At 35.8% G+C, this 27,923-nt stretch overlaps 1 protein-coding gene across 6 annotated transcripts in view; it reads left to right on the plus strand.

Annotated features, from left to right (window-relative positions):
- The window catches only part of LOC148949324 (zinc finger protein squeeze-like), a 315,758-nt gene that overhangs the window by 208,492 nt on the left and 79,343 nt on the right, over positions 1–27,923 (plus strand). For all 6 annotated transcript variants that reach the window (XM_089093355.1, XM_089093357.1, XM_089093356.1 and 3 more), the window contains one exon: positions 19,486–19,736. In XM_089093355.1, coding sequence (XP_088949481.1) covers positions 19,486–19,736 — 251 coding nt within the window. The remainder of the gene's footprint in view (positions 1–19,485; positions 19,737–27,923) is intronic.

The following is a 27,923-nucleotide window of genomic DNA, read 5'->3' on the forward strand; positions in this document are numbered from 1 at the left end:
CCAACAATACGATTTACCAATACTAGGTGCCAACAAAGGGGGGGGGGGATTAATTTCTAAAATGTTACTTGTTTCGACTAAAGCCCCCCTCCCCATTCTGAAGGGACAAAGTAATAGAGCCACAGAAGTTGGAGGTTTCTACCGAAATACTAATTAAAACGAAAATCAACAAGTTTCATCCCTGCAAGATCGAAAACGTGATACCCAAATTGTTTCCAATTCGCTCTGTTTTTCTCCAAAAGTCCCCATCTGAAATTTTTACTTGGCAGATTTTGATATCTTGGCATCATCACTACTACTACTAATAACGACTCAAAGGATTGCTAAACCGCCTGAGGCCAACACAGCAGCGTGCGCTCTCTCCCACATCCTAATCTTTTCAAAGCGTCCTTCTTTACACCCTCCCAGGAAGTTTCAACTTCCTTTAAATCCTTTCTTGCGATCTTTCTCACTCCATTTAGGGACGACCTGCTTTTCATTTGGCCCTAGACGGATGGCGGAAAGGACGATCTTTGGTAACCTTTCTTTCTACATCCCCAAAACATGTCCTAGCCATCTCAACCTTTCTTTCATTGTAGCCCTGGAAAGCGGGGTAGAACCACATGTTTTGTGCAACTTACTTTTGAAATACAGTCAATCAGACGGGTAGCCAAAATAATCCATAGACAGTTCCTCTGGAAAACATGTAACAAATCCTCTTGCGTCTTCCGAATCGCCCACGTTTCAGAAATGTACTTGACCACTCTCATCACTGTAGCTTCCAATATTAAATTGGAAGCACAGTAGCTTCAGTAAGGTGATAAAAATATTGTGCCCCTAAAGTTCACAGAAGATTTGGTACAAACTCTTCGATTAAATAAGGAAAAGGAGAATTTTAATTGAAAGTCGGAAGCTGGAAGAGGTGAAAAGAAGTAATTAGACCTCAAATCAACCAGTTAACCTTTAATGAACCTCTGGAAAATAGATTAGCCAAAGTTCATAGTGTTTGACGAAAACTAAGAAAGGGCTTGAAGAAAAGAACTTAGAACTTAAATAAAGGCTGGTAGGTATGTCCGCAGGGGGAGGGGCATTAAAATTTTGAGGAAACATGATAAGGAGAGAACCCAACCGATCTGCTAAAAGACAATTCTTAAAGGAAAACAAGTAAAAATATGTGAAAATCTAGATTTTTAATCCTTGAACCACACTTTTCCAGAGCAACAAAATGTCCACAGTTTGCAGTAATTTAGAGTAGGTTTTTCTTGTAGAAAATTTTCGTAAAGGGTCCTTGCAATTAAACTGTTCATAGTAATGAGCTGTATGTAAAGAGCCTTTCTCGTCGATAGTAACTAGAATTGTTAAAGAAAACAACAGAACTTTGAAAAAACTATACGTGTCGGAGAATTTTGCCATTTGGTCAAATCTCTAGGTTTGTTATATCAACCCAGTGGATGACAAAATCTTTAAAAGTTGCTAAGCATGAAATATTCAGATGCGGATCCATATCCCAAATTAGTTCTGGCTAAACCTTATATTTAGAATCATAACGTTTGATCATTTTGGCGTCCTTCCAGTCTAATAATAAAAAAATCTAGGTATTTGATCATGTGACTGGTTTTGTCTTCTATGACACAAGATCAAACGAATTTACCTCTTATGCTAATTCCAAATATATAATGTACAGAAGTTTTACAGTGGAATGTCAAAATTTATTACTATGACATTGCTTGCATAGTCTTGGAAAAGGAAGAAACCGCCCTAAAAAGGGACAGAGTTTTGATGTAAGCCTCGCAATCATATTTAGCATGTCTGAGAACCTCAGAAAGAAGGTTGTATCTTTATTTACAAATCATGAATTTCTGTATTTCCAAAAGGTGTAGTGTCCCTTCTTCCCCCCGAGATTGGTATAAAGAAGCCTCGTGGGAAGTTTCAAAAACTGTGGTGTAAAACTTCACCTTTTTTCTTTTTTGACCTCCCCCTACTCCGCCAGGGAAACACTTGCCAGGAAACTATGGCCCTGCCATTCCTCCAATTTTTTTTAAAGCAGGCCAATAAACCTTGTTGTAATGATTCGCATGCTAAATGCATGGTCCTCTGAGAACCATATCTATGTTAAATCTACGAAGGAAAAAAGATATTTTTTTTGCTCGAAACGCCAACATAGGTCAAAAATGCCCAAGAGAAAGAGCGACATTTGACTTTTTGCTTTATTGAATTTAGTTTTCCTATTTTCACTTTGTGACGTCTGCTTTCTATATAAGAAAAAAAATAAACAAAGAAAAATCTTTTTTTTTCAAATAAGAAAAAAAAATTATGTGACTCAGTTTCTGAGGAAATCAAATTTTGCACACGAATGCGGAATTTCATGTTTTTGTAAACGGGTTTGATTGTAGGTTAGTCCAAATTTTGATGGATTTTTGCACAAATGTTAATATCGTTTTTTATGGCCAAATCTTAAGCTATCATTCTTGTAATGGTAGTCGTGTATCAAACGTATAAAATGATTTATTCCAAGTTTATCAGAAATGGCGCCTTTTTTCTGGTTTTTCTTGAATTTTTATGATCGTTAAAAAAGTAATAGCCTTCAACTGAATCTAAGGTATCTTTATGCTTTTGTTTATTCTTCTTTGTTGCAATATATTTTTTTGGAGAACAAATGAAAATTTTATATATTTGAATGTTAATCCATGGAGTTACTACAAGAAATGGAAAATGCTTGGAAGAGGCATAGGAGAACATGAACGGGCAAATAAAATTCTGTTTTGGAGGATATAGGTAGACAAATAGATAGATATTACTCCGACTATCTGTTTTGGTTTTGTTCCTACAATTAGTCATGTCTTGATGCCTACTGCAAAATGCTTGATTTTCAATTCAAAATTCAAATTTTGTATTGTAAAAGCGAAACTCTATAGAAAGAAATTTTGATAAAAACTAATCCATATAAAATTTAGCTTCTTATGCTAATTAAAATATATAAAAATCATTAAGTTTATTATTACCCATCAAAGGTTACGAGCCTGAGAAAATTTGCCCGATTTTCAGAAAAAAGGGAGAATACCCTTAAAAAGTCAAGTGAGCCTAGTGAAAATCGCACCATCATATTCAACATATCAGAGAACACTATTGTAGAGGTTTCAAGCTCCTATCTACAAAAATGTGAAATTTTTTATTTTTTGCCAGAAAAATAATCACGGATGCATGTTTATTTGCATTTTTTTTTTCCAGGGATGAACGGAAATTAAAAGTTCAAGTGATCAAAAGATTGGAGCGTAACTAGTCTCCTCCCCCTTTCACGCCCCTTTCTCCCAAAGAATTCCTATCAAAATTTTGAGGTAATCGTTTTTTCAGCATAATTGAAAGGTCCATTAATTATTCCTCTGGGGATGACATACTCCCCCCCCCCCTACATATCCCCTGGAGCTAGGGCTGTAAGCTACACAATTTCTCTATTGTTCATATATAGTATTTGTTATAAGAAATATACGGATTTTTTTATTGGGGGGAATTATCTTCTGGGGGGATTTCTTACGGTGAAAACTTCCAATAACTATGCGTCAGGGTATGATATAACCCCCACAACCCCTGGGGATAGGGCTGTATGCTACGCAATTTCCCCATTGATTACATATAGCACGTACACTTGACGAATCAAACAGTTCGTGGTAGCGAGCTGTAAGGAGCGACCCGGCTCAATAGTAACCGAAACTCTAAAAAACGGAATTTTCATACCAATAGATACATTAAAAGAATCAGATTTTTATGCTGATTTCAAATATATAAGTTTCATTTATTCTTACCAATCAAAAGTTACGCGCCTCAGAACATTTGTCGCATTTTCGAAAAAAGGGGGAAACATCCCTAAAAGTCATAGAACTTTAATGAAAATCACACCATCAGATTCAGCGTATCAGAGAACCCTACTGTAAAACTTTTAAGCTCCTATCTACAAACATGTGGAATTTTTATTTTTTGCCAGAAGAAAGAACACGGATGCGTGTTTATTTTTTTGTTTTGTTTTTGTTTGTTTGTTTGTTGTTGTTTTTTTCCAGGGGTGATCGTATCAACCCAGTGGTCCTAGAATATCGCGGGAGGGCTCATTCGAACGGAAATTAAAAGCTCTAGTGCCCCTTTTAAGTGACCAAAAAATAGAGGGCAACTAGACCCCCTCCCTTTTTCCAGCGTCACACAATAAAGATTTTTAGATAGGCGTTTTGCTCAGCATGATCGAAAAATACAATAGAAAAGTCTTCAAGGGTGATAGTGTCCCCTACAGTCCCCGGGGGTATTGCCGCAGGTAGTAAACGTGGTCCAGTGGTTACATACAACTTTAGCTACTACAAAGGATTGAGAAGTTTTTAGGGGGATTTTTTCTGGTAGTTGTCAGTGGGTGGGTCGGGGGTTACGTAGGAGGATCTTTCCACGGAGAAAGTTTTCAGGGAGAAAGGGATATTGCTATGAAGGGGGCGCTGGATTTCCCAGCATTTTTAAGAAAAAGATCAGAAATTAAATAAAAAAAAACAATTTTTTTTCAACTGAAAGTAAGGAGCAGCATCAAAACTTAAAACGAACAGAAATTATTACGTATATGATTGAGTTCGCCCCCTAGTCATTACCTGGGTCTTTACGCTCAAGTTTTATTTGTGCTCTCATAGGAGGTATTTATTTTAATTAACGGCGTTTGTGAGTAAGGGGTCACTATTAAAGATTCGGAACAAAATTTAAACTTTAGCGTAAAGAGCGAGGTGTTGACTAGGGGGCGAACCCCCTAATATACGTAATGAAAATATACGAATGTAGAAGTTTGTTACGTAAGTTAATTCGTAAGTTACGTCAGATCAAAATTTTGAGAAAGCTATTTTAGCAAAAAAAATTTAAATATAATATGCAAATTTCGTTTTAATTATTCATGTACGGTGAGCCAAAATCAAAGCTGCATTATTGCAAAAACGTTCAGAAATAAAAAAAACAAGTTTTTTTTAACTGAAAGCCAGGAGCGACATTAAAACTTAAAACGAACAGAAATTATTTCGTATATGAAAGGGGATGTTCTCTCCTCAACGCCTCGCTCTTTACGCTAAAGTTTGAGTCTGTCACACAACTTTATTTTTTAAAACAATAAAAAACTTTAGCGCAAAAAGCGAGGCGTTGAGGAGGGGACAGCCCCTTTCATATACGGAATAATTTCTGTTCGTTTTAAGTTTTAATGTCGCTCCTTACTTTCAGTAAAAAAAAACTTGTTTTTTTTTATTTAATAAAAGATCTAAAGCTAGCCTGGCCAGCCATGACAAAAGAAAGACAGTGAAATCTCTCTTTGTTTTATTACATGTAGTATTTGTTACTGCGAAACAAAAGAACTTTTTTTTGGGGGGGGGGGATTGTCCACGGGAGAAATTGCTAAGGTGAGAAAAGATTCCGAAGGGAACTTTACATAAGGGGAGGGGTTTCCAGGTATGAATTGAAAAACAGTCCAAAATGAAACAAAAAGATATTTTTTTGACTAAAAGTAAGGAGCAACATTAAAACTTAAAACGAGTGGAAATTATTCCGTATACGAGGGGGCTGTTCCCTCCTCAATCCTCCGGTCTTTACAGTAAAGTTTAACTTCTTGTCAAAATTCTTTAAGAATGACTCATGAAACACAATTTGAATTGTGTTCAATTTGAATTTGAATGAGAAGTATTTTTAAAGAACTTTCAGACTTCAGCGTAAAGAGTGACAGAACCTCTCATATACGGAATAAGTTCTGTTTGTGTTAAGTTTTATGTTGCCCCTCGCTTTGACACAAGCAAAAGGTTTCACAATGTCTTTTTTCTAGGAGTTTATGGCTCTGAGCTTACTTTTTTTGCCCCAGTTCCTGTCTCCGGGTCTGTCATTGGTTAAATGTCTTTTTTTATTCTGATTCCGCCACTAGTGTACAGCAAGTGACCTGTGACCTTGGATGCATGTGTGTCTCAACTATATTTATTATCTACTGAAAACTGTTTTAACGGTTGAAATAAAGGAACTTAAAAAATCTTGGTCGGATTATAAAATCAATTTTGTCCACTTGAGAAAAATGAAATGGGCACTTAAAAAAATATGCTAAAGGATGTATACTTAGGAATAGGGCATAGTTTGTCATAAATGAAATCTGCGGCTAGAACAGAAGCAGACAACGAGTCCCAAGAGAAAACAAATCCTATAAAATGGATGATTCGTTGATGCATTAACAGGAAGTAGGAATTGAATTCATGCCAGAATTTCTTATTTCAATTTAAATTGCTGATTTGACACCTCATGTCTTAAAACTAAAGAATAACGTGGTGATTAATCTATTGCGTAATTAGAGAATCAAATATATGCAAGCCTGCCGCGTGCCGAGTGCCGGGGTCCTGGATATTTAGTTATTTTGATAGTCGATTCCTTAAACCTTAAATTCTCAAATGATTTTGTGTGAGTAGTTTGTTTCTGTGTGACACACCCAATTAGACTGGTAGTCTATATGTTGAGAACATTTCTTTTACTTCGAGAATTTTGCAAATTAGTGTTAATTTTATTGCAATAAATTCAACAATAGAACACAAATAAAATTAGAAGAAAGATATATTGTTGGCAAGGTAACAGTAGAATAACTTGTTTTCTTTGACTATGAATAGATCTATTGTAGGAACCTGAAGTCAGATTTTTGTATGCTCGGGGCCAGATTTTTTGATTAACTGGGTCTTTGAACACGTCAATTTTAATAGGTATTTGGTTACAAGCGGATAGGTTTATCTGGCGTAAGGTCTAGTTGACATAATCCTGATTAGAAGAAAATAACCGGTTGCTGCATGCATAAAGAAAGGATTTAAGGCAAGACTTTGCGTGTTGTTTGTTATGGAAGAAAAGTCTCATCTTCGTTATCTCTACTTATGTTACCGGTACTTTCTGGTATTCCACCCTCCAGCCTGGATGAGTTGACTTTATATCTGAGAAAGTATTTTTTCATCTATATTCTTGTTTAATGGCTCAGATTTTAAGCTGTTACTTATACAAAAGCTGAATATGGGCTCGAACCAAGGCTCAATCTTAAAAAAAAAAGAAAAAGAAGAGGAAGGGGAGTGTAAATTAGAGTTTGATTCCACTTTAAAAATTTTCAAATAAAGATGTTTTCTTTTAAATATTAATTAGCCTACAATTCAGATTAAAAAACATTGGAAGGTTTTTTGTCAGGTGCGAACTTGTCAGTCTTAAATGAGAATACGTTTTTGCTTTTTTCACTGCTAAGAGTGTTCGTTTGCATCCCACAATAAGAAGGTCAGGATAAGAAACTATCTGTTGAACACTTTGTCCATTTTGGGCTGGGAATTTGGCTCGTCTTCCTAGTCTTTAAGCACTTGAGTATTTTCGCCCCCGATTCAGTAAGGGAATTTGAGATATGTATAGTAGTTGATAATTGATTTTGTTGCCCCTATACTGAAAATTGTTGTTAAACTTCAAAACTGCGCAAGCTATTTTCAATGTCCTCTGAATATAAATTCAAGTAGGCTCCTATTCTGTTAAAACCTAGCATGTCTATTTTTAGCCCTAACCCCAAATACTAAAAAAAGGAAAATTCTCATCTGAAAATATGAATATGTGGAAGTATGTTGAATATTGACTATGACAAGCAGTTTTCTGTAGCTAAGCCCTTTCCCTGAATTGAGTTGGACTCTGCAACTCGGAATCCTACTCAAAATTTCGAGAAAGGCATTTAGCAAAAAAAAAGTAAAATTAATAAGCAAATTTCGTTTTAATCATTCATGTGCGGTGAGCAAAAATCAAAGCTGCACTAATTCATAAACGTTCAGAAATTAAATAAAAAAAAATTCTCATCTCAAAATATGAATATGTGGAAGTATGTTAAAAAAAACAAGTTTTTTTTAACTGAAAGTAAGCAGCGACATTAAAACTTAAAACGAACAGAAATTGTTCCGTATATGAAAGGGAGTGTCCCCGCCTCAACGCCTCGCGCTTTACGCTAAAGTTTGACTCTGTCTCAGAACTTTATTTTTTAAAACGATAAAAAACTTTAGCGTAAAAAGCGAGGCGTTGAGGAGGGGACAGCCCCTTTCATATACGGAATAATTCCTGTTCGTTTTGAGTTTTAATGTCACCCCTTACTTTCATATACGGAATAATTCCTGTTCGTTTTGAGTTTTAATGTCGCTCCTTACTTTCAGTTAAAAAAAACTTGTTTTTTTGTTTTATTATATAAAACACATTCGAGAAGTGAAGTTTGGTAAATGCTAATGAAATTCAACAAAATATGATGAAAAAACAATGCTTTAGTAACAAAATTATGAAAGCTACCCCAAAGAATTTTGTAAGGGGGTAATCTGTCTTGGCTTTTCTCTGTCTACAATTACCCAGCGTCAACCTATTGCAAAATACTTGATAACTTGATAACAGAGCGCGTAACCTAACCTAGCCTAACCAAAATACCAACTAAAAATTTAATAAAAAAAGCTAAATATGGTGAAAATATAATAGTTTAGAAACAAACTTAGGCTATATATTTGCACATTAGGGGGGAGGAGCAAAGCATAGCATATGTTAAATACCTAACCTAAACGAACCTATTCTAACCTAACCAAAAGAACAATTAAATACTTAAATAAAATACAGCAACAATTTATTTTCCAACCTAACCAAAGCTAATTCTCTGGTATAAAGAAGTTGTTTGACCAGTTTCTTGTCTCATGTTTGTATCATTCACGATTGATTCTCGAGTGTGTTTAATATTTTAGACAAATACCTATGTTAGTTGCACTCTTTCAGTAGAACTCTAGTAAATAGCTAGCATAAAAACGTGGGGGGGGTTATGGGGGAGGAGGGTTACACCTCCTCACCTACAGAATGAATTGTTACTTTAATTTTTAATATTGGTCTTTACTTCCATTTGGAAAAACTGTTTTTGTATTTAATGAAATACAGTAAACGACCATAAAAACCACTTATGTTTTCTTATTCTCGTATATAAAATTTCTGGGATTTTTTTATAATTACGAGCTTCTTTACTTTCATTTGAAAAACTTGTTTTTTATTCGACAAAATACAATAAACGACCATAAAACCTCGCATGTCTTTTGTATTTCTGGTATTCAAGTTTTGTAACGTTTTTTAACATACCTCTAATAGGAATTTGAAAATCCCAAACAACTAATTACCACCTGCCATCCTTTTGTTACAAGAAAACACAAATTCATTATTCATTTCATAATTTATTGCAATAAATCTTAATCGATATGACCAATACCTTCTTAAATATTTTTCGCCTTTTTTCAAACAAGTTTTTTTGCGCTTGGACAAGAAGCTCTGCAACTCTAAACGGGTTGAATTTTATACTACCTCACAGTGACAGTACGTACCTAAGTGTCATTATTAACGCTAGTTTTTATTTTATTTTCATAGTTTTTTTGAAGCCGCAAGGCAAACCGCACTGTGTAAGATATTTAAAACTTTTTTGGGTCTGAGATTTTGACATAAATGTGGCTGAGAACGCGTGTCTCCTCGTAAATTTATAAAGATTATAGGCCTATGATAGTTTTAGTATAATAGGCATGGTTGATTTATGTTAATAGGCCTTCTTGCTACTGTAGAGGTTTAGTATTGTCTTATAATTTAGAGAAAAGCGACTTCGGTAGAAAGGGATAATGGTTTCGATGTTAGGGGTTAATTATTTGCCACCCAGATTTTCTTTGAGGTTGAATGTAAATTCGTGATTTTTGATTTCTTAAAGGAAGTCACCTTTCGTGAAGGAATACGGCACGATATGTTTCTTAAATTTTGTTTTAAAACAATTTGATTACTTCAAAAGGAGTTATGTGACATCCATTGATTGGTTCATTCTGTTTTCTCTTATCTTATTTGGCTCTCAAAATAGATAAAAGTATCTGGTCATTTGAAGCTGTGTTCTTTTATTCTGAATAACAAAAATTTGTCCTTAAATATATAAAAAAACGAGACTCATTTTTGGGTTTTTCTCTTCTGTAAAATGCATGTTATGTAACTTACCTTCTTCTGAATTATCGCAGTCGAACTGATGGATCAGGTTTGATATCTGTCATAGGTGATATCTATCAAAGGTGATTCGGTGACTTAGTATGATCCTGCTATGTTAGAAATCTTCCAAAAGAAACTTTTAAACTTCGAATTGGCCTTCTGTGACTTGATATTCTCAAATTGGGTTTTACAGTTTTGACACTAAAGTTCCAAATTTTAATTGGAACCATATTTTTAGAGCAAGTGGAAACCTGACATCGTCAGTCCATCTGCTATAAAAATTACACTGAAAAATTTTAGAAATATGTCAATAACTCAATTTAGTCAAACATGTCACTTATATATTTTTACGTAACGATACTGAATTTATATACCTCTCTTAATAAGTATTTTTTTTCATATTTCAATAGGAAGTATTTCCTTCCTCCTTCTTCACGTCTTTCAAATAAATTTATAACCCATGGCATGAATTTATTATTCATAATAAAACATGAAATCAATGATATTTTGGGAGCAATTTTTAAGACCCGCTTGACATTTGTCTCAATTTTGCAATTAGAAAAGAACACACGTCCTAATTATTTCGCTACCCTTCCTATGTAAAATTTTCACCAAGTCCATGCGTGTAATACCCCAATATTAACCTCTTTACAAACCCCACAGCACCACTGAAAACACTTCAGACGACGGGGTTTTTATATTATGTATTCTCACAAAATGACCAATAAGAACAACAGCAACAAAACGAAGAAGAAGAATAAGCAGTAACTGCCATAAACCAGATTTCAGTAATTGCTGTCTAGAATAACGTAAACGACCTCACTTTTTTCTTCTTTTCATCCCCCAAAAAAGCTTAGGAATAAAATCTGACCATTTAGTGAACATTTTTAGTGCAAAAAAAAAAAAATAATGAAAATATTCATTCGCTTTTCTGTTTTTCTTTTCGGGGCTGAACATATTCTTTATTCATAGCGATTCATTATATGAACAATTTTTCTTTTAATTTAGGAGTGACACCCCGCCTACTGGTTCAACACAAGCTAAATTATTTTTCAGCCTATTTTCTAAAGGATTAATTTATCTGATGTCTGTATTTAGACAGCTGCTCCTGGTATCACTTTTTTTCTCACATAGAAAAATCCTGGCACTGTTTTACTTAGCCGCTTAGCTGACCGAATCGCTGTTTAGATTTTTTAGACACTGCCAAAAAATGTATTTTCCGTTTTGGCGCCATTTCTTTTGAGAGACCATTCGAAATTAAATTTTTCTTCCAATTTTTCTTCTTTTCATTAGTCACTTTTTTTCTCTTAAATTAAAAAGGTTGCAGGTTCAAAATTTGCTTAGAGAATCTTCTGCGCAAGAAATATTTCTTTCAAATTACCAGACCTATTAACAGGGGAAATTTTTCTCAGATTCTCGGAAGAAATACAAAAGAGATGTGTTTTTGAATTACTGTAACAAGTAACGGAAGAAAAATAATCACTTTTTGTTAAGTGCCCTTAAAAAATAGTTGAGAATTCAAAATCTTCTCCGATTGCCGTACGAAATAAAAACAGAAAAATGTCTTGCCGGGGGAAGATAATGTTTTTTTGTTTTTTTTTTTTATGAATCATTTTTTTATTCTCTGAACTTGAAAAATTTGCAATTCAATATTGATGTTGAAAATGGAGTGAAGTACAAGGAAGTTTTATCCAGTTGATGATTAACCTTAACAGTTTGAAAAATAACTCTTCTCCAACTAGTTAACACCAAAGGGCCTTTGCATTGCAACATCACAGAACAAGGTTCAGAATGAAACACATTTTTACCCACAACACTCGTCTAAAGCTTAAATGTTTGAAAATCTTTAGTTTATTTGAGTTACAGATCGTATGAAAATCAGGGGAATGTAAGGAAAGTTGAAAAAACCTTAAAATATGAATTAAGAAGGTGTTAGGTGGAGGCCGTGGATAAAGTGGCTGAAGATCTAGAAGATGCGCCCAGACGGCACAAAAGTGAAATCTGTATTGGCATGTCGAAAAATTGAGAGGCAATAATCAGTCTGTACTTGTCCCAGTTAAAGATAGGAATGAGGCCACAATTAGTAATGGCAAAGATTTAGAGTGATGGGTAGAATATTTTGAGAACGTGCTAAATTGTCGTAAAGTTATTGGAAATGACCTAGAAAAGAATTCAAAATCTATGACACTTTGGAAGTGAACTGAGATTTATTTTGCAAGGAAGAATTAGCGAGAGTACTAAAAGGATTAAACAATGATAAGGCCCCAGATGCTGATTGTCTGGTAGATCAATTTCTTAAATATGATGGTTGTGCTAGTTAGATATAATTTACTGAAAATTATCAATATGATTTTTGATAAAGGGAAGTACGTAGCCACTTTAGGAAAACTTCAATTAAACCCCCTATAAGAAAAGTTATACGGGTGAATGTGGTGATTATAGAGGATTAACTTGGTTTCTGTTGGAAGCAAATTACTTAGTATGATGATACTTTTGAGACTTAAAGAGTTACGGTGCATAAAGTTTCAAAAGAAGATTGGTATGGTTTTAGAAAGGGGAGAGGATGCGTTGACCAAATTTCCGCTCTTACATTAATAATCGAGAAATGTCTGGGTCTTCAGACCCATTTAGCCCTTATTTTTATAGATTATGAGCAAGGATTTGATCCATCTGCTAGAAGCCTATCCTTGCATGGTATACCAGATAAATACATTATGCTGATTAGTACTATATATAAAATAACATTGCTGCGGTTGAGATTTGATGGACTTTGTCCTAAGGAACACGACAAAGGCTATTGGGGAGCTTGGAATCAAAGGGGAAAGTTAAACTCTCAAATACTGAGATCATGCTGATCATTTGAGTGTCCAAGATGAAAATGTTTGTAAAATGTTAATTAGATTTTTGGAGGTTTCACGGACGGTGGATGCAGATTTTTGGACGGTGGATGCAGTGAAGATGTTAAAAGTAAAATATTCGAGGCCCAGCGCATTTTTTCACAGTTGAAAAACAAGTCTGGAAGAATAGAAAGATAAGTCTGAGAACCAATATTAGAATGTTAGAAAAAACAACTCGTTCAGCGGATGATGGATGACATATTGTAAAAAATCGTCCGTTTTGGCCAAGTATTAAGGCAAAACAAAAAACAGGTCGTTCATGAATTGGGTGGGAGGAGGTCATTAGGAAGAACTTCGTGAAAATTAATATTTCTCGTGAGGGTGTAAAGAGGGAGGCTTTGAATGGATTGGAATGGAGGAGATGCACGCGTAGCTGTTTTATCCTCAGGCAGCCTGGTGCTGGAGAGAGTTGTTAGAATTAGTAGTCGCAGCTGAATATATATCTGAAAGAACAAATTCTACCATATTTCATTTCTGTATCATTCTTTAGCTAGCTTATATCAGCAATATTTTGCTAGTTGGACTAAAAAAAGTATAATTCTTTAAGGAACCTTTGTAATAAGCCTTTTATCTTGGTTTTGATTTAATATCAGGTTTTTTCTTGTTTCCACAGTTTTTGCCAAACGATTTCATTATTATTACTATATTATTTTTTTTTTCGCCGGAATGACATCTGGATGAGACTACTTGAAATTATGGGTAGTTGTTATGACTCTACTCCAAAATTAAGCTCAATTAAGCTCTTTGAAATTAAGCGAATAATTACCTTCAATTAAGGCTGGTCCTTATTTCAGTCATCAGAACCAGAAGCTGATGCACAGAAAAACATACGGATTATTTTACGGAAACGACATAACTAAAAAATGTCGATGCCTTAATGCTAATAGGTTCATATTAAGCGACTTCTAATAAATGAATACCACTACTCAACAGTCAAGACAAGGCAGTTTTTTTTTTTAAGTTAGCAATGACCAAATTTTCATGTTTTACCAATTGACGTTATGTTAATTGGTAAAACTTCGTGTTCGAAGTTAACGTATGTTTTACCTATTGTTTTACCTATAATGTTTTACCTATAACTTAACGTATGTTTTACCAATTAGTTATGCCAATTAACGAAAATTTAAAGGGGGAGGGGCGAAGATTTTCATTGATTTATTTATAATGTCTATAAAACATTGCCAAGCGTCTACCCCTTAACAGAGGATGCAAAAAGCAAAAGCGATCATATTGTTCGAGAACGGAACTATATTCCCAATGTTTTCCGTTAGAATATTTATAGAATGTGCTATATGATTTTTGTAAGCCTAGCAGATGGACTGTCTGTCCGTTTTGTGAACTAGATGGCCGTTTACAACCCAGCTTCCGACGATCAGGCAGTCAAAAGAGGTGTAGGACTTGGGCAACATTTTGAGCTATGAGAAGGTGGCGTGATAACAACTATTTAATTTTTAAACGAGAATTGTGATTTGAAATTCTATTAAGTATTTTTGGATTTGTTTTCCCCACAAACAAAAACGAATAAACAAAGAACAGCAAAGCAGTTTTAAAAATCAAAATGGACCTTAAATAAGTATTTTAAAATATTTACTTTCAAAACTCGGTACTTTTGTAGAAAGCGGTAAGTGCGTGAAAATTGGAGTTTCGTTAATGTTAATGAAATAAAACAAACTAGGATAAAAATATAACAGTTTATGAACAAAATTAGGCACATTAGGGGGTGGGGGGGGGGGATAAAGCATAGCATATATTAAATACGTAACCTAACCCAACCTAGGGTACCTTTTAGTCCCCTAAACCCCAAAAAACTTAAGTTTAAATATAGTTCCCGGAGTGAAAAACATTTTGTAATGCCTATCTTTATACAGCGTCTCATATAAGTACCGGGTAATCCATATCTGTTTTCGCAATAGACTTGCCGCTTTCTACAAAAGTACCCAAAAATTCTTCACAAACATAATAAATCATATTCTTTTTTCCACATCTGATTTTATTGAAGTATTTGTTAGCACATAACCCGTTACGGTATGTAACCCAGCAAGGTTGTCGATTTTGTTGTCTACAAAAGAATCTGAATTTAAGAATGTCAAATGAAATGAACTTTGTGGTTGGATTGTCCATTCCGCAATCCGACTGTGAAGTGAAAAGGTTCGTAGCAAAAAATTTTGGAGAATTATTTAACAGTGGAATGACAACTACTATCAATACCGTGACTTCCAATGTTCTAATCTTAGTTTGGGCACTTTTCTTACTATTCTTCCCACCTTTTTTCAACTGAATAAAGATTATGCGGCTTGGCTATAATTCTGTTCACTTCTTCACGGTATCCACCATCTTTTCTTGAGTTTTTTTTTATTTTTATGCCACGTTTTAATTTGTATGCTACAACTAAAGTTTAATCAGATAAAGTTTAATCATAGTTTTTGTGGAATAATATCTTGAAATTTCTAGGTTAAGTTCTGATGGGTATCCACTAATAATTAATTGAATTACAAGTATATTAAAGAAAAATAACAGAAATACTTGCGGACAAACTATAGGCGAGAGAGACTTTTTTAACTGTATTTTCGAGTTAAAAGTAAAAATTCTATTACAGTCAAATATTTCAATCCGTGGGCCAGAAGTTTAATTTAGCTCCTTAGTATAATTAAGTTCACTGTTTTAAATTTCATTTTATACATGTTTTGGATTAAAATAAGAAAAGTAAATTTGTTTGTTTAGTACATTTTTGAGATCCTGTTTTGTATGTTAAGTTCCAAAATGTTTTGTATTTTCTATCCCCAATAATAATTCTTGCCCAGATTTTTAAATTCCCGAAATAATTTCTGAGCAACTTTTTCAGAAAACTGAGATAGACCACAATTTTCTCAGCCAAAACATCGCGTGAATGATGATGGGAGTGGCTTTTTTTTGTCTTTGCTCAAAAATTTTCTAAAAAAAAACTGTAAATGGAAAACGTCTTTGGGCTGATTTACATATTACTTTCTAGGAGTAGAAATATTTTATAGATGACACTACGGTATTGAAGCGGCAGCTACTGTATGACTGAATTTAAGCAAGGTTGCGTCTTGTCACCGCTACTTTTCGTAATCATCATTGATTACATACTGCGAAGTACAAGCACAGACGGAATCCAGCTGAATACCGAAATACGCCTCAGCGATGTGGACTTCGCTGACGACATAGCCGTCCTGAAATCATGCAAGTAAAGACTCCAAGAACTCCTTGACTAAGTGAGGGAGAGAGGTGGTCAGGTCGACCTGAAAATAAATAATGAGAAAATAGAATACATGGGTAACACAGACTCACCCTGAGCATCACTTGCGGAGGCCAACACATAGTGCAAGTCGTCCATTTCAAATACTTTGGAAGCAATAGAAAACACCGGATCGACCACAAAAGAATTGCTCACAAGATTTCAATAGATTACGGAAAGTTTGGCGGTCCCAAACCTTCTTTATAAGGCTAAAGCTACGAATCTTCAATAGAAATAATATGCTAGTGCTGCTTTACGCAGCTGAACCCTGGCACCAGAACCAGGAACAAGAGAGAAGAATACTTGCTTTCGAAAACACATGTCTTAGAAGAATTCTCAACATCCGTTTCCAGCAGAGAATAACAAACCAATCCATCGGTGACAAGACGGGTCAGCCTCTTGTAACATATATCTTATAGTTTGCCGATGGAAATACCTTGGCCAGTTACCACGTATGGACAATCTCATACTACCAAATAAAGCGCTCCATTGACAGCCATCAGGTCCACGCCGCAGTGGCAGACCCAGAAACACCCTGCGTCGAACGTACCAGACAGATTTATGTAACCTGCACGCATCAATCCAACCTCAGTGGGAGGACATACTGGGAGCAGCAAACCTGCTGGAAGACTGGGTACCTTCTTGATGCCCTTGGTGCCTCTGGAGGCACAGGCGGATCTAAGGTAAGGTAAGCTACTGAATGAAAGCGGCACTGCCCTCTCTTGAAAGTTGAGGTCGGTGGTTCTCAAATTGTGTATATCCGTCTAAGATAGGATATTCTAATGGTTTTGCAAGTCGATACTCCTTTTATTCTTAAATGCTATATTTCACCCCCTTTGGAGTAGGCCGCAAGATTTTTATTAAAATGTCCCTTGATAGCTGTACCATATTGTATAAAAAAAAAATTGTTGCTCTTAGGCATTCTTTTGTTTCCCCCTTCCCCAGAGGCAGGGAGCCCATGGTATTATATAATATTTTCCTTTCTCAACAGTAATTACTTTGGCTAGGGTATGCTTTTATTATTGTTGATTGTTTCATTCCTAAATTCGCTGCGCCAAATATGATTCAATATCTGATTTACCGCCAGCCTTTTATCGAGGTTTTAGGTGGCTGTTGAACCTTCTTTTGAAAAAGTCAACAGAGAAATCCTTAGGGATAACTTCCTCAGGAAGACTATTCCAGATCGAAGTGCAAGGCCGAATGAAGCTTTCCTTCAAATACTCTTTTCTCTGCATGCCAACCTCGAGATAATTGGACCGAGCTTTGTGCCTTCGTGTCTGTTTTATCGGTTGGACAACGGGGGAACAATACAAACAAGCTCTAGAGACGGGGGTGAATTTATTTACTCGTAGAAAATAACCATTGCCAACAGCAAACAGCTACATCAAACCTCCAACAGAATGGAGAGAGTTATGGGGACCAACTGAACCTGCCTATTAGCCCTAATCTGGATCTTTTGGAGTTACGCTAATGATGTCTTCGAAGCACCAGCACACAGCGAGCATCAATACTTGGCTATGGGTCTGATGCAAAAAGTGGGATAATCAAGCTGAGCGGTAGAAGGTTTTTGCAGCGAAGGTTAATCCCCAGCTTTCTTACGTAGGAGGTTTTCACCTGATTAAAGGCCGTCAGACAGAAGTCAGTGATGAAAGAACGCCAATAAGAGGGACTGGTCAGGAAAAGAAGACCAGGAACTAGTGGGGTCTTGTGGCTTCGAGATCGCCTTGAAAATTGTCTAATATGGTCCCATGCAGGCTTTAATGATCTTTTGAAATAAGAATTACCATTAGACCTACATACTGTACTGTCCAATATAACCTCCAAACATAGTCGTACCCAGTAATCGACTACTATCACATAGAAATCAAGCACCGTACCTTTAAGGGTTACGAATACCTTTGACTAAGATTCCCTGATATAGACAGGATCGCCGGTGTGCAAGTTGATTTAAGTTCAGTTCTTATGATGCTTTCATTTTATTTTTAGGGGCATTTTCCTCCATTATTCTGATTCTTCTTTTTACTTTAAATTTAGTATCAGAACTCTTATATTTGTGCGACCAGGCCCGTTTGCAGAAAATCTTTCCGTAAGTGGGTTCGAAAAAGAATAATCTAACATATAACATATAACGGGTAATTTAACATATGTTGTTAAGATCGTAGAAACACTAAGATTTAGTGAAGGGCCTGGGCGACCGCGCTCGCTCCCTTGCGTACATACCTGTCTTGAACTTGCTATTTAAATTAGATTTAGTAATATTGTTTTTATCATCTTGGGTTAATTTATCTGTCAATTAATTTATGGATTTTCTTTTTGAATTTTAACGCGCGCTCCCACCAAAATAATAAGAGCCTGATTGTGATAAGCTAGTACATGTATTAGCATTTTAGCCGTAATCTCTTGTCAAATAAAATATAAATACTTTATTGTTTCTGTCATTCCTACAAGACACACATCTATATATAAAAATAATGCTAACGGGTGCATGGGCACCGGAAGGAGAGGGGGCATGGGGGCTATGTCACCTGGGAAGTAAGCATGCATTAAAAATTTGCAAAAATAGGAAAATGAGAAAGATTTCCATTTAACTGCTGGTAAAACAGAAGCCCCTTGTAGCAACCTGCCCCTCCGTCATTGGTAATTTCCTGGCACCGCTCAAGAATGGGTAGTACGAGTTTCTATATTCTAAAATTAATTCTATGCTGGGAAAAGATGTTTGTCATAAGCTGATGAAACCATCCTATTAAACTTTGTTACATCCACGCACAAGTATTTCCTCTGGTGGAAGATAGTCTGCAACAATGCTTATAGATGGGATGTTCAATGCTCAAAGATTTGAAAAAAATTTCTTTGTCAAGAAAGTGTCACACTTTTCACAATACTAATTATATCTATTACTAAGCATATTTGGTATACGAGTAGAGTGGTAGTAGGGGAGGGGGAGGTATCTGCCCCCCCCCCTGCTGGCGAAAATTTACTGAGAGACTTGTGACACTCGTGTTTACGGAGATCGGTGGCCTAACATGCAGAATAGTAAATTTCAGCAAAGGATCATCTTTTTTCGTTGTAAGGGTCTTCTTTATAAGGTCTTCTTCGTTATTAAAAGGCTCTTCTTTTTGCTATAAAGAAAAAAAGAAAAAGAGTCGTCGTAGCGTAAACACCATTCAGGAGGTGGAAAACCCCATATACGAGAGAATGGATTGACAGCTATGGTCGTTACTTCCTGTTTAACATTATAATTATCTGTCTTGCCTACAGACTAAAAATGATATTATCAACAACATTTACTTCAAGGTATACAGGAGTTTCTTTCTTAAAATAAAATTTAATACGGCCAACTTTTTGCAGGTGGAAATCTGCCTTCCATGGATGACAACCGAATGGAAGTCACACCAGGTGTGGGTTCTCACATGGTTCATTCAATTTTTGGAAATCCTAGGTCCAATTCCAGCAGTTCCTCAATATCACCTCCTGCTGCAACCCCTTCGGGAATGCTCATCGTTCCTCAAGTTGTTCAAGCCGCTAAAATGAACCATCAATTACAACAAAGTCATGTAAATGGAACGACTAGGAAATACCAATGTAAGATGTGTCCTCAGGTAGGTTTTTTCTTTTTTTAGTTTGTGAGTATAACTATTGAGTAAAACATATTTCTAGGCTGAAGGACGATACTTAGTAGTATCATTTCTAATGCAGGGACGTTATTTGAGGGAATTTGTGAAATCATTTCCGAATTGGGAAAACGTCCCAAAAATCAGGTATAAATAAAGTTGTTCAATCTTAGTCCTCACTAGGTAAATCCCTAGCGCCTGCTCCCTTCAACCCTCGTTTACTGAATGTTTTGCAAACACCGGGATTGACTTTCAGTTAAATTTACCACATCTGTTTTCTGTAAAGATAGATGACACTAATGCATCATACAGAAAACGGAATGTCTCTATAACCTGGATTCGAAAAACGGGCTCTTGCTGAAAAATATTTACTGCTGCTCTTGATCGAGGCTATATATGAACTACAGAACAAAAAAAAAAAAGGTTAAAAATAATTTTTAAAATAATATCGCATCTACAGTCGCATTTACAAATTTTCCTTGCTAAAAGCACAAGAAATTTGGGATTTTGGAAATCTGTAGTTCTGTATTTGAAGTTAAAGGTCTATCGTTTTTCGAGGAAACTATTAACTATATTCAAGTTCAACGCTGCGATTCTGATTAATGCCTACTAGACTATCATCGTTAATTTCAAAATTTTCATTGTTAATTTATGAGATAAACTACAAATTTTGCTTGTAAAATTTAAAAAAATAGATCTAGCTTTCCTGAGATACGAATCTCTTCTCATTATCTGCAATAAACGTCAAAATTATGTTCCAGAGTTTAGCAATTGGTGCTGATAGTAAAGGAATGATAAACGAATCCAAACTAATTTTCAGAAGGCACTTATTGAAAATCAGGCCAACTTGTAGTTTCACTCATTGACAATGAGTAGGCCGTGTCATGAAATAATTATTTTCATAATAAATTGTCACTTTTTGAGGCTCTTCGGAGTCTAAAAATCCCTCTTTCCGTTTTTTATCATTTTTCCTGACACATGAGTTACTGAGTCACCACACATATTTTTGAAATACTACTGGAAAAAACGCATTATTTTTTTTTTTATTATTATTTTTTTTTTTTTTTTTTTTTTGGCTTATTTTTGCTGAAGATGTTTGTTATGCTTCATGTCGCGGGGCAAGTATTAAATTGTGTGTCATATATTAAGCTGATACATTGAGCTTTGCTCTCCGTTAGCTATACTTTTAATTTTGTTGTAAATTTTGTATTTGTAAATTATTAGTAATAAGGATATTTTTTTTTTTTTAAACTACATTAACACTATTCAGTTATTATTGTTGCCATTGAATATTATTATTACCAGCTTTGGTGCATTCTCTAGAACGATTGGAGAAAGTATTTTTGAAAGATAGGAGAAGGCATCCCCTCTAAATCTGGTTGGCTTAATCAATCTATTTTAATTGATTCGTCAATCTTTTAAATCAATTAAATCATATAAAACTATTTGAATTAATTTATCTGTGAGAAAAGCCCACAATTACAGGTATTAGCTGAATATTACTTTTTCTTTTTCACTTCCATATTTCAGAACTATTTCTTGTGTTAAAAATATCGATGCGGACTTATTAAAAGAGAATAAGAAATCTTATTAAGATCAATTATTATTGATCTGCCTAAGCACATGTCTCTAGTTATGCCATACCTAAGGAACGAATGGGCATCGATTCCCACTTGGAGTCTTTTTTTTGACCATGTATATATTTTTTTCCCTCCTCTTATGTATAGTGGTCAAGTCAAGTCAAGTAAGCCTTATGTATACGGAGATTATGTATACAATGGGATGCCAAGATTCGTGTGCAACACTAGACGTTTGTCGCTGATTTTTCACCTTGGCCTCTACACGTTAGAATACTCTTTTAATTAAAAAAGTAATACATTTTTTAAAATGGAGTTGTGTAGAAATCATCAAAGATAATAGTATTATTTTCACTTTAATTTTAAATGTTTGGTTGTGCCTTAATTCTCTCGCCAATTTATATTTATCTGAAGCCTGATCTCTGGTAGATAGATACTATTTTTTTTACGTGGTGCTGAAGCTTATTTTTGTCGTCTTTTGAGCCATACTCCTTTCGGTAATGAGAGAGGAATTTTCCCTCCCCCTGAGATTAGCCTGTAGAACCCGTTTTCCCTATCTACCTATGTCTGTGACATCCTTTGTCTTTGGTGCAAGACTTTCGAAGATTTTTTTGTGTTTTCTGTAAATATTCTCTCCCCCCTCCTTATTATGATATATTTCATTTGGAATTCTCATTCGTCTAAAAATTAAGCTGACACTTGACAGCGCCGTTTGAATTTTATTCAGTCTCTTACAAGTTTGAATTCGTTTCTAAGGAAGAGAGAAACAATTTTCCTTATGCCGGTGATATATTGATAGCTTTTAATTTACTGGAGTCTCCTGACCTTTTGATATTTTATACCGCTATCAAAAATTGGTAATTAGTTCTAAGCTTTGTTAATTCCCTGTCTTGAACCAAAGTCTTGAACCACTGTCTTGAACCACTGAACCAAAGTCTTGCTCATAGTCAATTAAATTAACTAAATAACTTTTCTAAATTAGCACAAGGTGGTAAGAGGAAGACTGGTTGCCACGAGGTGCAAGGCTATGTGTCCATATAAAGAATTGTCTTAAATGTTTGGCAACTTTTTGGGAGATGGGTAAGGCAGAAGGTTCTAACAGGACAAGATGAAGTAGGAGTATTTAGTAGTTTTTCGTATTTGTCATTATAAATTAACGCATCTACGAGTTAGTAATAGCAGTGCAAGTTTTGAACTGCGAAAGCTTAGAATTTTTTGGTGGGCGGGGGGGGGGTAAATTTGTTTACTTTTTCTTGTGATTTGGTTGACTGTTTTCCGTTAATATGGCCTATGAGAACTATTCAAAATCTTTGCCTCATCGATGCATGGCGCCGTGTGTATCTTTTCTACTGAAACACGTTTTGGGTCATCTTCTACAAAGTTTGCAACATTTATTTTATAGGTAGCGCTTTAAGTAAATGTGTAAATGAACTTTTGGAGAATGTACGATTCATCTGATAAATTGATCGATCCAAGACCATAACATGGACAAAGGATCCATTTAGGGGGAGCAGTAGGGGGGCATAACCTCCCTTCTTTCTAACCAATCCTGAAAGCTTTGGAATAAGGCTGCTTTAGGCACGATTTTAGGAGGGAAGTTTATCGGCGGGGGGAAGAGACAAGAGCCAGTATTTATCTTAAGCTGATAAGACTACAGGAGAAAGTTTTTCAAGCCCCATTGGGATGGTTTTTTTTTTCAAGTTCTTAGCTGCTTAGCTCTCTTGGCTTTGTGTTAATAGTGGTGCCGTGTAACTGAATCCCCTTGTAACTGAACCCAATTCAACTAAAACCTGTGTAGCCCAACCCCCATTTAACTTAAAACCCGTTTAACTCAAGCTCCGTGAGAATCAACCCTCATGCAACTCATCCCTCATTCAATTCAACCATCACTTAACACAACCCCATGTAATCCAACCCCCATGCAACTCAGACCCCGTTTAACCCCACCTTCATACAACTCAACCACATTTTAAATCAACCCCTGTTTAACTCAACGCCCTTTCAACACAACTCCCGTGTAATTCATCCCTCATTCAAGTCAACCCTTAAGAAACTCGCCCTCCGTTTAACTCAACCCTATTTGACTCAACCCCCCTTCAACCCCTTTATTGAAACCATGAAAATAAAGTATGCTCTGGCCCGGGGCATAATAAACTTTGTTAATTTGGAATATATAAGACAGAGGGAAAAATTGTTGTTTTTTAGAGGGGCGGAAGAAGAATAGTTTTAGATTAAATCAGCATAAAGAAACAAAACTTACATAAGAATTAACAAATGGATAAAGACCATTTCATTTGATAAAACTTTTATCACTTCCGACAAAAGGGGCTGAATTACATTTTCTAGGTATAAAAAGGATAAAAATCCTCCAGAGCAGAGACACTGCTGACACATAGGGTGTCGGATTGACGGTTCAGTTGCTGGTCTTTTTTTACAGGGACAAGTAGAGAAGTAGCAAGCCTGTCACCCATATTGTTGACTTGAGGAGGGTCGAGCTGAATAGGGTTGATTTTAATGGGGGGGGGGGTGGAGTCAAATAGGGTTTGGTTAAACGGAGGTTGGATTGCATGAAGATTGAGTTAAATGAGAGTCGAATTGCATGGGTGATTGGGTTGAGTGGGGGGATGAGTTAAAATCAAAATGCACTATGTGCATCCAGTTTATCTAAAAGTTGGATCTGTAATATCTTAAGAATGACAGAGGATGTTAAGTTGCAACTTTCAGGACATGTTGAGGGAGATGTTTTAAAGTGGTTGGAGGGCTGCCAGTTTCCTTTCTATGCCCTCTTTAGCTCTCTCCAAATCATTCGACCAAAATTTTGAAATAGCCATCTTGTTCAAAGTAGTCCAAAGGTCAAATAACTATGCCTATGGGGATGGCATGACACTCCACAGCTTTGGAGAGGAATGCAGAACACAATCAAAACATACTATGTGCATACTAGATATCAAAAGGGCGTATCAGTAATATCTAAAGAACGGCTGAGGGTATTAAGTTGAAACTTACAGGGCGATGTTGAAAATGATTGAAGTACTACATGGTCCTTCCTTTGCCCTTTTTAGATACCCCTCCCCTCAACACTGATAAAAATTTTGCAAAGCAATTTTGTTCAAAACAGAGAACGGCCAAGTAATTATGCCTCTGGGGGTTCAATGCCCCCCAAAGCCCCCAGGGTAAGAATTGTAAGTTACACAATTTATTCTTTTTTAATTGCAGTGTTTATCGTTATTAAATCTTTGACTCTGAGTGTGTTCGAAAAGGTTATATGTATTAAGGGGAAACTTTGAGGAATGTTGAGGAGTATATTTAAATAAGTCAGAAGATACTATGTGCATCCTGTTTTTCAAAAAGGCGTATCTGCAATATCTCGAGAACAGCTTAGAGTATTAAGTTTTAGCTTTAAGGAAAGTTGAGAACAGTCCTTCATAATAGCTGATGCAAAATTATACCTCACTGTACATAATTTAATCAATCATAACCTGAATCAACTTGGTTACTGCTAGTACACTAGGACATACTACCCCCCCCCCCCAGCACCATTAATAAAGGCGTAGAGTATAATAAAGGTGTAAAGTAATAAAGGCGTTTTTATAGAAAGGGTGGTTGTATATACTTCAGAAGGGACTCATTGGAAGGTATTTCGCCCCCCCCCTCCTCTCCCCGACAACCCTTCTTTTCACCAAACGCATCTGATTGAAATTATGAGATAGCAATTTTGTTGAAAATAGTTCAAAGAACATATAATAATGTCTCTAGTGGTGGAACAGCCCCCCCCCCCATTGCCCTGGAGCATTGAGATGTAAGCTATGCCATGTGGGCATATAAGGTTTTTATGGAATGGGCGGTCGTATAAACTTCAGATGTGGCTCATTTGATTTGATATTGGAAGCCCTAGTGCTTTTCTTAAGAGTCAAAATGATTTGAGAGCAACTGCCCCCCCCTCCATGCTCATTATTTCCCTTAACACCTCCAATGAAAATTTTGAGATAACAATATTGTTCATCGTAGTTGAAAGTTTCAGAAATTATGTCTGTTAGGAGGACACTCCCCCCCCCCCTACATCTCTCAGGGAAAGGGTTGTAAATTATGCCTTGGGGACATATAAGGTTCTTACTGAAAGCGTGGTCGTATATGCTTTGGACGGTACACATTGGATTGGTAGTCAGAAGTTCTAGTGCCCTTTTTAAGAGTCAAAGTGATCAGAGGGCAGCTGCCCCCTCCCCCTCCCCACACACACACATAAACACGTCGTGTTTTCCTGATATGTATTTAAAAGACAATTTGAGACAGTCCTTTTATTTAAAAGACTCCAAATATCATATAACAAGGCTTTTGAGGTTGATAGAAACCACCAGAGCCTGAGGGCGAAGGTTGTAGGTTGTGCACCTGGGGCATTTAAGATCGTTATCGAAGGGATCGTTGTATAAACTTTGGAGGTGGCTCAAAATCAGATGGGTCCCATTTGATTTTAAATTGAGAGTTATAGTATCCTTTTTAAGAATCAAAGTGATTTGAGAGAACCCCCCCACGCCCGTCATTTCCCGTAACAAACATCCAAACAAAGTTTTAAGATACTAATTTTTTTCTGCATTGTTGAAAGTAGTCCCCGAAGCCGCGCCACGCCGAAATGACGGTGGCGAATGTGTGATTCAGAATCGGCGGTGGCGCGCCGCCAGGTGCGCCGAAATTTTTTTGGCGGCGCGCCGCTGATTTTAGACCGGCGGCGCGCCACGGCGCGCCAATTTTACAGATTAAAAATAATAATAAAAATTCCACTTCACCAAGCACGTTCAACCTCAATTTTAGTAAGGATTTTTAAATGGTTGGCTAAAAACATACAATAACAATATGACAAAAAAGGAATTTGTTGGGCCGTGCGGAAAGTGTTTATGTTCACCATCTATCAGACCAAGTAGAATTCTCATTTTTAGCCACTAGACCCAGGGAAACCTCTGTTGTGTTTATGTTTAACATCGCATTGTTCCTATAAAATCCCGTGTTTAGTCATTTCCTTCTTGTTAATTATTTGGGCTAATGTGTGTATAACTTTCAAAGTTGGAAGTTCAAACATCTCTTGTTCATCAAATACATACGAAAAGGAAGTTAAAAAAAAAAAAACAAAAAAAAAAAAAACATCGAAAAAACACTGTATACAAATCAGATACCATGGCTTAAAAACACCAACAATTTTAAATAAGCGGTTACATCACTTCAGTTACAATTGATGTAATAAAAGTGAGTTTGTTCACTCTGCCTGGAGCCATTGATCTTTTTGCAGTCACTATCAGTCCTGTCGTGCTAAAAAGCCGTTTAGCTGGGGCACATGTGACCGGTACAGCCAGAACTTGACGAGCGTAAACTGCCACTCTCGGGATCTGATACTAGTATTGGACCTTGGGGTCCCACAGAATGCCGCAAATGGGCTTCTTCTTTGTATCTGCTGAAATAAGTTGTTTTATAAGGGAGAACAAACCTGCACCTTCACCATAGGGCTCCTGCGCACTACACTTCAGGAGGAACTAAACTGCACCTTTACCCTCTTTTCTTATCAACACAAAAAAAACCTCCGAAATTATTTTCTGAAAGAAGTGGTCAAGCTATAACATTTCATGTCAAAGTTTAAGGCTACTTCAACTTCAGTGTGCTCTGTTAACTGTGCAAAAAAAAGTGTAATTCATTCCCATAGATATATTTCTATACTAGCTCTAGAAAATCTACCAAGCGGGAAACTACCGCAAATAAGCTTCGATAAATAAATGAAACCCAAAACGAACAAAAAAGTAGTGTGTATGTGCACAGTCCGAATTGCACAAGGAATTGCACAAGAATATTGAGTACAGTTTCAAACTTACATGAAAACTTACATTGAATTGCGCAAGAAAAACCCATGGTCAAAAGTGTATACAATATGAACGGTACATTGGAATTACACAAGAACCCTACAAGAATATGCTCAAAAGTGTAATAGATTTCAAGCGTACATTCACCCCTACGAAAATACGTGAAAAAATACATTGAATTGCGCAAGAAACTCACGTGTGAATACTTTAAAAGTTGGCACACTATATTAATTAATGTTTTGAATAATTGGAGTGTGAATGATTCTAATTAGTGATTGGATTGGATGAAGGTGGAGAAAAAAAAAGGATTATGAAATTATGTCACTATTATAATTTCTCTAATGCAGTCTTGACTATAAATTAATTTACATAGACAATTAACGAAATTAATTAATGTTTCTAATTATCTGAGTGTTAATAATTCTAATTGGTTAGGTGATTTTATCAGTGGAGACAAAAAAAGGATTGAACTGATTAGTTGTTAAGGTAGCCCCGATGGATATGTTAACTCAGGTAATTTATGATAAATTTGAAACATCATCAGCCTTTGAAAAATGCCTAACGACGAATCGGAAATGTTTGATTAACATTTGTGAAAAAAAAGGGGTAATGGGATTTGCGAATTGGAGGTGATGGAGTGATTGTGTACTGTATAATACACAAGTGATGTTTTGGAGAGTATTGTCAATTTAAAACAGTTTAGAAATAAAAAAAAAATTAACAAGAAATGGCTGAAAAGTGTTTTGAGGGAGATGGGT

This window comes from Artemia sp. Qi Xiang Cuo, chromosome 8, assembly GCF_049724085.1.
Source record: "Artemia sp. Qi Xiang Cuo chromosome 8, ASM4972408v1, whole genome shotgun sequence".
NCBI lineage: Eukaryota > Metazoa > Arthropoda > Branchiopoda > Anostraca > Artemiidae > Artemia > Artemia sp. Qi Xiang Cuo.